The 15,281-nt window shown below is 39.9% G+C and overlaps 1 protein-coding gene across 24 annotated transcripts in view; it reads right to left on the reverse strand.

Moving 5' to 3' along the window:
• AP2B1 (adaptor related protein complex 2 subunit beta 1) overlaps positions 1-15,281 on the reverse strand; it is a 109,512-nt gene that overhangs the window by 35,882 nt on the left and 58,349 nt on the right. For 14 of the 24 annotated variants that reach the window (XM_004012454.6, XM_060394777.1, XM_027975300.3 and 11 more), the window contains 4 exons: positions 8,248-8,289; positions 7,363-7,509; positions 6,567-6,712; positions 1,998-2,127 (listed from right to left, as the gene is read on the reverse strand). In XM_004012454.6, the coding sequence (XP_004012503.1) occupies positions 1,998-2,127; positions 6,567-6,712; positions 7,363-7,509; positions 8,248-8,289 (465 nt within the window). The remainder of the gene's footprint in view (positions 1-1,997; positions 2,128-6,566; positions 6,713-7,362; positions 7,510-8,247; positions 8,290-15,281) is intronic. The other 10 variants (XM_012185311.5, XM_060394787.1, XM_060394782.1 and 7 more) reach the window with 1 other exon arrangement.

The raw sequence follows: 15,281 nt of genomic DNA on the forward strand, positions 1-15,281 counted from the left end.
TAAGAGGAGGAAATTTGCCCTGATTTCTGTGACCCAAATTCCTTTCCTACTTCTAAAGTAAAGCATTCTTGCGCCCATGCTGACCGACCTCAAATATCTGGCTTGAGGCTCTGTGAGCCAACAGGAGGTTAGATTTCCATGAAAAGAGAGCAGATGTAAATTTGGGTTAGTTACTTACTTTAGGATTCTATGCTGGAAAAGCCCCTCAACACGTTAGTCTCATCATAGCAGCACAGCCAATTCCTTCTACACCGTAATCCTTGTTCTCTCTCCTAGACTGAGCCAAGTTACATTGTGACTCATTCATTGTCCCTCTATATCATCAAACTCTTTGCTGAAAAAGAAGCAGTCAACTACTGAGGCAGCAAGGTAATTAGTCAACTGGCAGGCAGGCCTGGTGTGCTGGTATTTTAACTATTTTGGAGAACATTAGTTTCAACTCTTAGTAATTTTACTGTTGATGTCTCACCATGAGTACTAGGATCCCACACTGGTATTTCCAAGACACTGAGCAATGGGATCCTACCTGTCTTGACCACAAAGTGGAAGCTTGCTATTTTTTGTTCATCATTTACAGCATATTTTATAGTCTCATTCAGACTATTCTCTCAAGTTCTTGGTAGAAGGGGATGCCCAATCCTCTTAGTTGAGTCTTGTGTCAGTCACAGTACATCACTCCCTTTTTCTTTTCTTGTTAAAATGTGAGCTCACTTTCAGTAGAGATTTTCTTTTCAGATGGGAGTCCTGATGGCCTTTAAGTTCAAAATTGTTGTAAAAGGGCCAATTCTCTATTTGCTTCTGCCAGGTATCCTAGGCTCTATCAGTTCTGGTCCAACTTTACACTGGTTTGGAGAATTCTGTACCTACCCAGTATAAATTCAGGCTCCGGATTTTTCACAAGAGGCCATTAGAACCCTGGTCAGAGAGAACTTTCTCCAATCACTTGCCTCTATGGAAATGTGTTTCTAGTTCCCTTTTCACTGAGGGACTTGCCCTTCCAGGGGGTCAGCTTTATGCAAAGCTCAGTTACAGTTCCCCATCTCAGGTCGACCCAAGGTGGTCTCTTCCGTCCCTGTGAATATTAAAACCCTCAACTTCCAGGCTTCTATCTGTATGTTATCCCTTCAGGTTGCTGGGCTTCAATTTACATGCTTACTACTCTACCTTCATGTTGCTTAAACCCCAGAAGGCTTATTTCAAAGAGAAATTCAAAGTGATGCAAATGAAATGAAACTCTAAGCTAGAACTTAAGCATTCTAAAAATTCAGTATTTTCAAGATGGAGAGGCTCTTTTAGACATGATAAAGTTCTGACCTCCTCTAAGTTGATGTTACACTTACCACATGCATATCATACAGATAACCCAATTATTTATGGCAGTGTATTCAAAGATGACCTCCACATAGCTTTCCTGAAATCTACTCTTGCTGCTGGAGCTGCTAAGTCGCTTTAGTCATGTCCAACTCTGTGCGACACCATAGATGGCAGCCCACCAGGCTCCCCCGTCCCTGGGACTCTCCAGGCAAGAACACTGGAGTGGGTTGCCATTCCTTCTCCAATGCATGAGAGTGAAAAGTGAAAGCGAAGTTGCTCAGTCGCGTCCGACTCTTCGCGACCCCATGGACTGCAGCCTACCAGGCTCCGCCGTCCATAGGATTTTCCAGGCAAGAGTACTGGAGTGGGGTGCCATTGCCTTCTCTGGGAAATCTACTCTTACAACGTTCAAATTCCCTTTTATGAAAGTCTTAAGAAAAAAGTTTATAAATAACACCTTGAAAAGTTTTTGTTTGTAGAATTAAAAAAAATTAGTAACTTTCTGTGTCAATGTTATGATTTTTGCGTGTGTGTGTTTTAATGAAAAATAAGTCTTCTCCACAGAGTTATTTCAAACCCTATTCCATGACTAAATCTAATATGAGAGGAGTTGCTTTACATATAAATAAAATAAAATTGGCAAGATATCAACCTGTACACCCAGACTGAAGTAAGAGTCTAACCTGTAGGTTGTTCAGAGGCTCCATCTTCATGACAGGGCCCAAGGTGTTGAGGGGCAGGGAGACATCGATGCTCTGGTTTGGCATCAGTGGTGTATGGATGGCCAGAGGAGTGCTGGGGATGACACCAAAGCTAGAAGAGAGGGTGAAGAAGTCCTAGAGGTTATTAGGAGGCAGGATTTAGACACATCTTTAGGTTTCCATGGCTTTTTATACAAGGAAACCACATAACCTCTGTTTTCCATGAAATAGATTAGAGGAAGGAGAAAACATTCAGCAGCAGAGAACTGGTTAGCTAATGCCCTGATTCTAAAGTTTTATGTTTATCATGCCACTAGAGGGGCAGATTTGATAAGCATCTTTTTTTATACATCTGTCTTTAGATAATCCTTGGGAGAATACCCACCCTGCAAAGTACACTACTACTATTTCACTAGCTTGATAGCCTGCCCAGTCAGCCCAGAGGATGATTTACGGTAACTCACTTTCTTTTTTCTTTGTTTACTTACATAGGATACAATCATTGGGAAAAAGCCACTCTAAGTAAAGCAGAATTGACTGGTTTAAACATTCAAAACAGTACTCCAAAGGACGAAAGACACACTGCAGACTCAAACCTGGCCACTTTCTTAGCCTAAGGCAGGAAGTGAATATCCACTACAGTTAGACTTCTCACAGAAGCCTACATGATAATAATATAAAACAGTAAAGAGCTAGGAAAAGCCTGAGTTAGAAGTCACATAAAAACAAAAATGTATGAAGGAAGACCGAAAGGGAAAAGTTGGGCCACAGGTATAACAAATGAACAGCTTAATGATACAAATTTACATTGAACTTATGCTCTAATTAGCCTCAGGAAGAAAGATGAGATTATAATGTAAAGTAACTAGAGTTTTTTAAGCAGTATCAATTTCAGAACAGCAGGAGAAACATTTTCCTTTTCCTAGATAAACTATACTTTAGAGTCCCAAATGTAATAAATGATTTTGAGTAGACACATCAAATCATTTTGGTATTAACATTTATAGGTCAAAAACTATTCTGCCCTTTTGATCTTGATCTCATGATTGATCTATGTGGAACACCATAGGGAATCTTTTAAAAAGGCTACCAGAACTAGTAAGTAAGTTTATTGAAGTTGCAAGATACAAGTTCAATATACAAAAATCAACTGTATTTCTATAAACTAGCAACCAAAAGTTAAAACATGCTACTTACTGTAAACATCAAAACTACGAAACACTTAAATACAACATAAGATGTGTAAGATCTATACATGAAAAATTATAAAATACTGTAGAGGGAAGTTAAAGATGTCTTACATAAATGGAGAGATACGCTATGCTGATAGATTGGAAGACTTAGTATTGTTTGTTGTCAGTTCTTCCCCTAACTGATCTATATATTCTCTATACCTTCCATCAAAATCCAAGCAGGAAAAAGACCTAGAATTGCCCAAAACAATTTTTGAAAAAGAACATAGTTGGAGGGTTTATACTATATGACTTCAAGATTTACTACAGCAAGACTTTGCTTTGACTCTTACTTTACACCATACTGGGCTTCCCAGGTGGCGCTAATGGTAAAGAATCCACCTGCCAATTCAAGAGATGAGGATTTCCGGATCCCTTGAAGGAGAGCATGGCAACCTACTCCAGTACTCTTGCCTAGAAAATTCCACACACACAGAAGCCTGGTGGGCTACAATCCATGGGGCCATGAAGAGTCGGACACAACTGGACACTGCACACTACACCATATTATCACACCAAAATTATCTCAAAATGAATTATAAAGGCAAACATAAGAGCTTTATTGACTGCCATTTCCATTAAAATTTTTTTAATTGTATTAATAACTGTAGGTCAGGTAAAGATTTGATAAACAGAACACAAAAAGCGAAAGACTTAAAAAGGAAAAAATTGTAAAATAAACTGTGTTTAAACAAAAAACCTGTTCCTTGAAAAACACTAAGAGAGTACAAGTAAGCTACAGACTGGGGGAAGATTATTTCCAAGGCATATCTGAAAAGTACTTATAGCTAGAAAATATAAAAAACTTTACTACTTGATAATAGGACAAATAATTTTTTTAAAAAAGAAAAAGGAATGATCTGAGAAGATACTTCTCCAAAGAAGATATAAGATTAGTCAACAAGATTATGAAAAAAATGCTCAGTATTGTTAGTTAGTAGAGAGATATTACTATCCATCTACAAGAATGGCTAGCACTGGTGAGAACATGGGAGTCGGAACATCCACACTTACCACATGGCCCAGCAATACCACTGCTAGGTATTTACCCAGAAAAAATGAAAATACAGTTCCACACAAAGACTTGTACATGAATATTCATAGGTGCTTTAGCCATGAAAGATAAAACTGGAAACAATCCCTACTTCTACCAACTGGTGAAAAGGGTAAACAAATCGTGCTACAAGCATCATTGGATACTACTCAACAATAAACAGACTAGTGAAACACCTCGAAGTATTATGCTAAGTGAAAGAAATCTAATGCAAAAGACTCCACACTATGTCATTTCATTTATAAAACATAGAAAAGGTATGATTATATTGGCAAAGACAGAGCTACAAAGAACACGAGAAGAGATATCATAGTAAAAACAGTAACAGACACAGAGAATAAAATTTAAAAAAGCAAATAAAACAGAAATGAAGAAAAAGATCACCACTACTCATGAAGCACTCCAGTCAGAAGACCAAGTCTAAATCTAATTAGGCCTGTAGACCAATTTACATATAATCAGCAAAATCTAGACTGTGGGAAACTCTACAGATAAAACATCTAATTTCTTCTACAAATAAATTTCAAGGGAGAGAGAGGAGGAGGTTAAAAGGAAGAGAGAGGAGGTTAAAAGAGATTCAAGACACATATCAATTAATTAGTATGTATGGAGACCAATGGGATCCTGTTCAGATAAAACAAGCTGTACAACAACAATAGAGAACTGCAATAATCTGCTAATGATGTTAAAGAGCTTAATAATATTAATGATATTAAAGAACTAGATAATATTAAAGAATTTTTGAGTTTAATAATGGTGCTGTGGTTATGGGTTAAAAAAAGGTCATGAGATACATATTCTAATATTTATAGATAAGAAAATATTAGGGAGAAAAATAGTACATATAACAGACAAAGTCAATAAATACATAATTCTCCAAAGAAGAAAATATAAACAATGGAACAGTACAAAAGGTTAAACACATAAACACTGAAAACCTCCCAGAGCTACAGGACTTCAAGGTACACACTGAAAGGGCACACCTTATTCCAGGAAAAACTGACTAACATTGATCAACACAGGGAGTATCCTAGAAAAATTACTGGACTTCAAAACTTTGGACAGTCAAACAAAATGATCAAATTACTTATACATACAGGGAAAAACCATGCTGGCAATGAACTTTTCCTCAGGAATATTAAATGACAAACAACTCTGAAGTAAAACAAAGATCTTGAGTCAAGAATTTTCAAGCATGTAAGTCATGATTTTGACCATGTAAGAATCCAAGGATTGCTGAGGCCTTGTTGAGGAACCTACTAGAAGACATACAAGAAATGATCATGGAAATGTAAATAAAAGGACTGGCAGCAAGCACAAACTCAAGAAGAAACAAAGATGAGGATAAAAGTGAAAGAATAAAATGTAGAAATGACAAAATGACAACTGACCAAAATGAAAGGAAAAGGAGACAAGCAGGTGGAAAGGAGAATAAGCTCTCAGCTATCGTAACTCTCTTCCCTATTACAGCAGAGTTCACTGCTAAAAGCAAACTGCCTGCCTGCATGTGATTATTCAGTTAACAGGTAGACTGTCTTCCATACTCTTTAGAGCAGCCAAAGTCCATTCATTTTTCTCACCAAAATGTGGGCTCTAGACACACACTGAAAGGGCACACCTTATTCCAAGAAAAACTGACTAACACTGGTCAACACTGGGAATATCCTAGAAAAATCACTGGACTTGGACAGTCAAACAAAAGTTTATACAGTCCATGGAATTCTCGAGGCCAGAATACTGGAGTGGGTAGCCTTTCCCTTCTCCAGGGATCGAACCCAGGTTTCCCGCATTGCAGGAGGATTATTTACCAGCTGAGCCACCAGGGAAGCCCAAGTTACAAACATTGGGCACATATTTAAGACATACATTTGTTTGTTTCATCACTCTAGCTTTAGCACCTAGAAATGTCTGGCACTCAGATGCAAAACAATTATTATTAACTGTATAAATGGATTTCAACTAAAAGCATTTTTTTTTTTTTGGTAAACTTGTGTTAATAAAGACATACTAGTTCTAGAATCCTTTACGGCAGTTAAGTCAGTCCTGGTTTCCTTACTCCACAGGGACCACCTTCCCGGCAGAGCTCCCTAGGGCTTCCAGAGTTACAGCTGGCCGCTGAAGAGATACACAAGAGCCTTTGCTCAGTCTACACTGAGCATCTGCCAACACAAGAGTTGTTACCCACTGCTAAACGGAACACTCACTTGCTAGACACAAAGTACACTGCTGGTCTCAGGATTAAGCTGGGGAACTCAGATTTCTTACCTATTCTTGTTAAACTGAATTGCAAAGTCTGTCATGTGCTGCAGAGCTTTGTTGGTGAAGTTCATTTCCATATAGATGTGCCCTTGGCGGTGAGTAAATGTTCCTGAAATCTCCAGGCCTTTAGCCTTTACTGCAGGCAGCCAGACCTAAAATACAGCATAAAGCCCAATGAAATCAGGCAGGACTCATCTCACTGCTGTTTTTGAGTAAATAAGGATGAAATTAAGATTTCACTTCGTTAGGCAGTTAAGGTGCTGAAATAAGCTTCATTTACAGGAGTTTCCCCTTCGTCTTCTGAATTTCCTTTTGAGCATGACATCAAGAGAGGCTGAGACTAGAAAGATATCAACGACACTAACCTAAACCAAAACTCTAAAAAGGTGCCCTAAGATGCATGAAAACCAAGTCTGAGCAATGGCACTCTAGAATCCACATGCAATTCCAGCGGAAAGGGGAGCAGAAGGAATACGAAGTAAAACGTTACGTCCTTCCCTCTCTGAACTGATACACAGCTCAAAGCACTCGACTGATTTCACTGCTGATAAGCAAGGCAATATTTCTAAACTGGAGAACAAAACGTAAACGCTTAACATTTCCAATTTTAAGTCTAATTATAAAAATGGTGAATAAGGGGGCTATGGTGCTTTTTATTGCTAGGTTTGAGGCCACCATTCATCTTCCTCGTAAATTCTCTAGAACAAGGGCCCCAACCTTGAACTTATTATCAGTGGGAGTAATGCAAATGTTAAACATGAAATAATTCAGGTCCTGTCCACTAAGAAAGTGTGTTACTTACAGCCTTAGGAGCCACATATCCACCAGGTGCCATGCCTATCCCCGTGGAGAGTTCAAACAGGTCATTCAGACCACTGCTGACCACAGCAGGAGTAGGGGAGGGAGCAAAGGTTGCAGGCACTGATGATGGGATGAAGGACTGTCCCACCTGCAGGGAATGAAAGGGAAGGGGAGCAGGGAGATCAGGAAGAACAGATTAATCGTCCTTAAAATGTTGCGATCTATTTTAATAGTTACTGGTAAATAAATAAGAACACACCATAATTACAATATTCTTAGGAGTTTAATTCATATATTCTTTGTCCTTTAAATCATCATGGTTATTTTTTCATCATTGAAAAGATACACACACTCTTTAGACGTTCTATTAAGAGAGTAATCAACAGGATCAGGAACACAGTAACCCAAGGTTTTTTCTATTTTTTTCCAATTTTAGCTTCCATGATTCTGTGCAAAAGGCCTATAGTATCCCCAGGAAACTCTCCTGGGGGAGACAGATACTCATACTCCCCAATTCTTTTACGAGGAGAGTCTCACTTGGAGTCCAGCTGTCTCTCAAGCTCTTTCTAGATGACAGAAAAGAATAAGGGTATTCTCTCATCAAGATGGGAGGTTCCATTTCCTCTGGCTCTTTACCATCAGGAAGACAAAGAACTCTGTAGACACCAGAGCGCCAATCCCTAAAGACACCCCTACAGCACATGTGGTGTATGGTTCCAAAGATTCCAAGTAACCCTATACTACTATCTACTCTTCTTAACACTGCTATAGAGGTTCTGGTGTACAGGGCTAGATAGCAGCGGTGGCTGGTCTGAGAAGGTGCGCATAGGAAAGGCATCAAACGGGGGCAGCGCATCCCATGGTGAAAAAAACCGATGGCACTTACTGCCGGACTTCCTCCAATGCCCCCGCCAAGGTCACTGCCAAGCTGAAAGAGAGAAGGAGAGAGAGGAGAGAAAGGTAGAGTTCATTTAGCTAAGTACTAGATGCCCAAACAGAATGTGCAAATTGCTCTACCAAGTTTGCGGGGAACACATGCTATTCAAGTTGACTCCCAAAGTCTAAAGAAATTCTAGATTACAAAGAAATACATCCTAGGGGAACTAACTAGGGGACATGACGATGTGCGGAAGTTGTGAGAAAACTTGGAAAGAAGATGGAGCTGGGACACCTCAGGGATGTTTCAGATCCAATCTTTCCACTGGGGTACACAGACACAAACCCAAACAGCATTTAAAGAATTTACATATGCCAAGAAGCTCTATCTCCAGGTAGTAATGTTTTGGATATGTCTTATTGTTTAAAAGGAAATTTGAGGGGGGAAAAAGAAAATAATGAAAATGTGCTTTGAACTACAAAACTTGCTGCCTCACTGAGAAAGTGGGGGCCAAACCAGTAGTGAACTGCAATTTCAAGCTCCAAAAATTACAGCTGGAACCAGAGGGATTTTCAGTTTAGAACTCTGCTAAGAAAGCAAACAGCTGGGTTAGGAGGATAGCCTACCTGGGGAGGAAGTGGGAAGGCTTGCCATTTTTCAACTCTCTCTCACAGCCAGTACAATTAAGGAGAAATGCTGTGATTTCTCTGAAGTAGATTATTTAAAAGGATTAGCTACTAAAGAATTAGATTAACGTAATTAGCTTGGTGACAGGAAAATAATTCCACATGGTCTTAGCTCTGCCCCACCGCCCCCCCAACCCCGCCAGGGCTCTGATATAATTCACCCTGAATTTCAGGACAAAAGTATTTAAAAGAACTGAAGCTGAAAACAGCTAGCGTGAAGAAACATAAAACACACATATACGAAACTAATGGTGCTGTTGAAAAGGCCAACGCCACTTTTTCTGTGTTACAATTTCACACTGCTGCTTCCCTAGTTCTCACTGGGTATCTAAAATTCATCTCTGAATCACCAAATGCCTTGTCTGCTTTACAAAACAGTTTCCTTTATTATCATTTAGTGATAGAAACTTGGAGAGCTCGATGCTATGGATGTGTTAAAAAAAAAAAACAACTGTACTATCTTCAGGATTTGAGACAGAGGATTCATTATCTTCTCAGTGAACAGATACATAAAACTGAGTTGTCAAATCTCAAAAATAATATATATATTGAAAAATAATGGGACTTATGACATTCTGTTTCCATCATAGCAGGGAAAAAAATTTTTTAAAAACCCACCCAGGCAGGTGCTGCCTAACTGGCACAAGTAAGCTTGCTCTGCACTAAGCTACGGAGCACTCCAAACTTCAGAGTCAACACTTTCAAAATTTGGTTTCTGAAGACTATGTAATGGTTGGACCTGGGACGAGAAATCACAGGCACAGACAGATGAAAAGGTCATCACAACCAAGACTCTGAGTAACTGGAAACATGGTGGCAAACAGAAAGGGCATTACACGTCTGCCTTCTCCCTGTTCCTGGAAGAGCCCACATCCAGAGGACAAGAGCCCTTTTATTCAAACACACACTTACATAACGTTTGTTAGAGAAAAGGGACAATGGGGACTGTAAAGATGCCAGGTGATGGGGGGAATACACAGACGAACCAGATCTAGGCTTTGCAAACTAGCCGGAAAATAAAACACGAATGCAAAACCATACAGAACACGCTAACCCAAAAAAAGCAAAGTTCCAGAGAGAAGAGCCTCCTTTCGGCTGAAGGATAATGAAAAGATGTTTGTGAAACTACAGAAAGCAAAAATAGGAGAGGCTATTTCTCAGAATGTACAAAGGTTAAAAAAGTAGGAATAAAAGCATGATCAAGAAGAAAGAGCAGTCTAAGCAGACTGGGGCACAGGGCAGATAGGTGTAAAAAGCAAGAAAGAAGCCATGGAAAACAAATTTTGCAAAAGCAAGCTGCTTATGGGAGGTCTTTAGTTTTCAATTTCTCCTTATGAAACTTGGAGGTTTCTTAGAGTAAGATTCAAACTTTCTAAGAGTATTAATAACTATCTCAATTTTGTTCTAATAACTATGGCTTTCAACCTTAAAAACAAAGTGGAATCAACCACCTTTGTGTGTATAGTGTGGGGAGTTGTTGTTCAGCTGCTAAGTCATGTCTGATTCTTTGTGATCCCATGGGCTGCAGTACATCGGGGTAAGCAGACTTTTAAAACCACTGATGCCCGAGTCTCAGTTCCGGTCATAGTGATTTAATTGTTCTGAGGTATAGCCTGGGCATCAGAATTTTAAAAAGTTGCCCTAGTGATTCCAATGCACAGACAAGGTTGAAAACCACTGCCTTAGAGAACTAACTATTATCTGGAGTCAGACAAGAGTTATCAGTTTAGAAATTACTTTGGAGCTATCTCCTAAATTGAAAAGGAAGCTAGAACTTGAGCAGAAAGAAAAGCCCTTTCTAAGGAAGGCAATGATGCAGAATGTCTCATTTGTCCCAGTGCTGGTTTTGATCTGGTTTTATGACTTTCTGATGGGCTTACACATTCTCCCCACAGCCATTATCCTCCCTTCTGGGCTATCTCACAACTCAAGTTTGAAAGAGATGGAATTCTTTATGGACCTAGTTGGGACTTGATGGCAAGAAAAAAACACACTGGAAGAGAAACAGCGATAGTATCAAAGATGCTAAATTCAATAAAAGGTATTGAGAAAAGGCACTCACTAGTGGTGTTCTTTCCAAAGGGGAAAAAAAGCCCATTTAATAGCCCTTACTTTCTTAGATTTCATTATTATATTTGAGCATTATATGAGTATTATCTTAGCTGGACAGGATCTAAATGTACCCTCCCCCGCCCCCCATGCTGCTTGTCAATTTTATTCAAAACCATGTAAGAGAAACTGAAAAGCAATTCTGACACTCTCCATGTATATTCAGCTGATCAGATACACCTGAGCTGCAACCCAGACTCAAGATCTCTGATCTTACAGAGAGAGAATGCAAGGGGTATTAGAGACACATAGCCAGAAATAAAAAGGTTCACATAACTGGGCTATGTCCAGAGAGCACAAGTAAAGGATAATTTCAGTATGCTTTCTAACTAGCAGAACTATAGCTTATTCAGACTTCATTTGGCAGCCTTCCTTTTCAGTGAAAAGTTTCTGAGAGGCTGTCATCTTCCTCTGAAAATATGACACAGGGGACAGCACAGGGACAGACAAGAGTAACAGGAGCTGTCAGCTAGGACAGGAGCGAGGGCCTCTCCCATCCACAGTGACAGGCAGGTTGAGGCAGGTATTAGTTGGGGGTGGGCAGGGGTGGGGCAGGAAGGCTAGAAGTCCGAACTAAACAAAGCAATGTTGTTGTCATGTTAGCCTGAACCAGCCACTAATGTTTCAGTTCAGTTGCTGGTATTACCCCGAGTCAGATGAGATTCATCTGTTTGGTAATACTTCTAATCAGGTCAGGTACAAAATCAATCAAACTGCACTTGTAAAAATTTAGTGATATCTGTTATCCACTGAACTAGGGGAGGTGAGTGAAAAGTAAGCTATGACTTTAATCTCAAATGCTGTATATGTTTTAAGTGGTCTTTAGAAGCTCTTTCCCATTATTCCCAGGATTGCCTTAATGAGGCTGCTATTTTCTCCATGAAGGAAGTAATGTCAACTTGCTTCCTTGGTGGATCAGGCAGTAAAGAATTTGCCTGCAGTGAAGGAGGCCCAGGTTTGATCCCTGGTTCGGGAAGATCCCCTGGAGAAGGGAATGGCTACCCACTCGTGTTCTTGCCTGGAGGATTCCATGGACAGAGGATTCCATGGACAGAGGAGCCTGGCGAGCTACAGTCTACAGGGTCGCAAAGAATCGAACATGACTGAGCAACTAACATTTTTTTATAAACCAACTAAATCAGTATACAGGAAGATGAAGAAAGGAGGGGTGATAATTTCAAGAAAAGAATATTTTAAATGGTGCAAATTAAACAGAATTTTCCTAAAGGTCCCTAGTTGATACCTACGTCTAAAATTTCTGCCAGTGGTAAAGCTTCCCCAGCCTCTAATCTAAATCACATTAAATGGCACATTAACAGTAACACTAACATTGGCTACTGCCAAAGAGTGGGGTGCTTCAGCATGTCTGAATTAGTGCTGAAACAGCTCAGTTCATGTTGAACTACATAATAATGTATTGCTTCACTGTTCATTCAGTAACTGGATGCAAAGCAGTGATTTCATGGTGACTTATTTTAATTTATGGGCTAAAGAGATTTCAGCATGGATACATGAGTTCTGCTGCAGAACCTGGTTGAGTCAAAAGTTTGAGAGCTGAGTTTGCATACCAAAAGGAAATTCCTTCATCCAATGGCAACATGCTTTAATAGCAGAAGTACAAAAAAAGAATTCAAGACTGAGGTTCTGTAAGGCAACAAGTCTGTCAGACTCTAAGAAAAGGATAAGTCTTGACATGGCCACCAAGTAGACTGAAAATAAAACAAAACACAAAACCCCATAAATGTTCACAAAGACTGATCTGGGTTAGCCCCCTCGACAAGGCGCATCTGACCAGTCTAAAGTATGCCTGTGTCTGCTTCTGAAACTATGGAGCTGTCTGAGCATCTGAAGACATCCTCTTAATTAGAGGTAGAGGTCTTAAGCTCACACATTTCTTTGCTCCTTTCTGGAATTACTACCTCTTAGGTGACACTATCCAGAACTGATTTAATTGAAGAGAGTCTAAGAAATGTTTCAGGGCAGATAGTTTGCCAATAGTTCTGTTAGGCAGGAATCAAACTAGAATGATGTAAAAATAGTACACAATGATTCCCATCACAAACAAAACTTATACCAAAATCTTACTGGCATCAAAAATATCAATCTGTGTTTTTCCTATCAGTTTTAGATTTTAGTAGGCACACACTATCTCTGAGGTAAAGTGTGGTTTTCAGCTGCTAGGCTGCAAATTTTAATTTGATTTTTCACAAAGCTATTTAGAAAAGCACCATAAAATATAACTAATTGAACCAGTGAAAATAATCTGTAACTGTGCCAAAGCTATTAGACAAACTCATGATGAGAACAGAACAGACTTGATGTGGAATAGCATAAAGGAGTTGAGATTATACAAAATCATCAGAAGACTCCTTAACTTGAAGGAAAAAAAAAGTCTTATATCAACAGAAAAAGAGGGTGATGAAACATTATTTTCTGAGATGGGACAGGGGACAGAATGTGACGAGAAGTTCCTAGAATGGCCATTACTGGTCTCTTAGGTCAGATATAACTCAACGTTCAATGCAGTAAAAGTCCACAGGAGCAGCTCTGTGTCTGGTTTCATCTTTCTTTGCAGTAATTACCTGATTATATACTTGTTCACAACTATATTCCCGATACACAGAATAGAGCCTGACATAGAATAAGCACTCAAATATTTACTGAGTGACTGAATGTTTCACTAACCATATAAGCAGCACTATTATTTCTTGGGGAGATAATTTTGAAATCAATCACTTCACTGGTGAAAATTATCACAAAATGGATAGAAGGCTGACAAAATTGTTTCACTAACTGCCAAGAGCACCGTTATCTCCATCAACACTGCCAAAACATATGAACAGAACCAATTAAGGGGGAAAAATGACCCCATCCCCTCTATTCCCAACCAAAGCCAAAGCTTTTTCTAGAATCTGAATGTATTGTCTGAGTGGTTTTGACTGTCAGTTTTCATCACAAGAATGCCCCACACATCATTTTATTGCCTTGGAAGTACTTGCTTTATATCACAGCTCACCACCAAATAGCTGGGAACACAGGATTTTGTGGCTGTACTTGAAAGAGGGTAAGATTAAGCAATCTTAGTCCTTTTGCTGGAAGACAGATGTATAAACTTATCCAATCCCTCTTCTCATTAATGAATATTTTTATTGTCTTTCTCAAACTTTCAAGTGCCTCCTAGTGGTAAGCTAGCTCATATTCACTTTCAGTTCAGTTCAGTTCAGTCGCTCGGTCGTGTCCGACTCTGCGACCCCATAAATCGCAGCACGCCAGGCCTCCCTGTCCATCACCAACTCCCAGAGTTCACTCAGACTCACATCCATTGAGTTGATGCCATCCAGCCATCTCATCCTCTGTCGTCCCCTTCTCCTCTTGACCCCAATCCCTCCCAGCATCAGAGTCTTTTCCAATGAGTCAACTCTTCGCATGAGGTGGCCAAACTACTGGAGCTTCAGCTTTAGCATCATTCCTTCCAAAGAAATCCCAGGGCTGATCTCCTTCAGAATGGACTGGTTGGATCTCCTTGCAGTCCAAGGGACTCTCAAGAGTCTTCTCCAACACCACAGTTCAAACGCATAAATTCTTCGGCGCTCAGCCTTCTTCACAGTCCAACTCTCACATCCATACATGACCACTGGAAAAACCACAGCCTTGACCAGATGCACCTTAGTCGGCAAAGTAATATCTTTGCTTTTGAATATTCACATAGAGGGCACCAAATCCCATGGATGGAGGAGCCTGGTGGGCTGCAGTCCATGGGTTGCTAGGAGTCGGCCATGACTGAGCAACTTCACTTTCACAGACTGGAGAAGGAAATGGCAACCCACTCCAGTATTCTTGCCCGGAGAATCCCAGGGACGGGGGAGCCTGGTGGGCTCCCGTCTATGGGGTCGCACAGAGTTGGACACGACCGAAGTGACATAGCAGCAGCAGCAGCAGGAAGTATATCATGGAAAGGCCTAGGGCAAGCAAGTCTTGTGTTTTATCTTAAAACATTCATACAATTTTACATTCTAAGCCTTAATATGGTGTGTTTATGTTGCTTGCCATAGAGTAAAACTTAACACTACAAGATGACGAACCAGGTTTATCCTGCAGCTTCAGATGCACCCTATGCTCGGCTGTGTACTCCAGAGATTGTGTACTCCAGTATGAGAAGATCAAAGTTAAGTGAGACTGGACTCTATTATGGAAGATGACAGTAACAAACTGCAGGAACCACAGGACATGAAGATGTGTATAAACTTT

Source organism: Ovis aries, chromosome 11, assembly GCF_016772045.2.
Source record: "Ovis aries strain OAR_USU_Benz2616 breed Rambouillet chromosome 11, ARS-UI_Ramb_v3.0, whole genome shotgun sequence".
Classification (NCBI taxonomy): domain Eukaryota; kingdom Metazoa; phylum Chordata; class Mammalia; order Artiodactyla; family Bovidae; genus Ovis; species Ovis aries.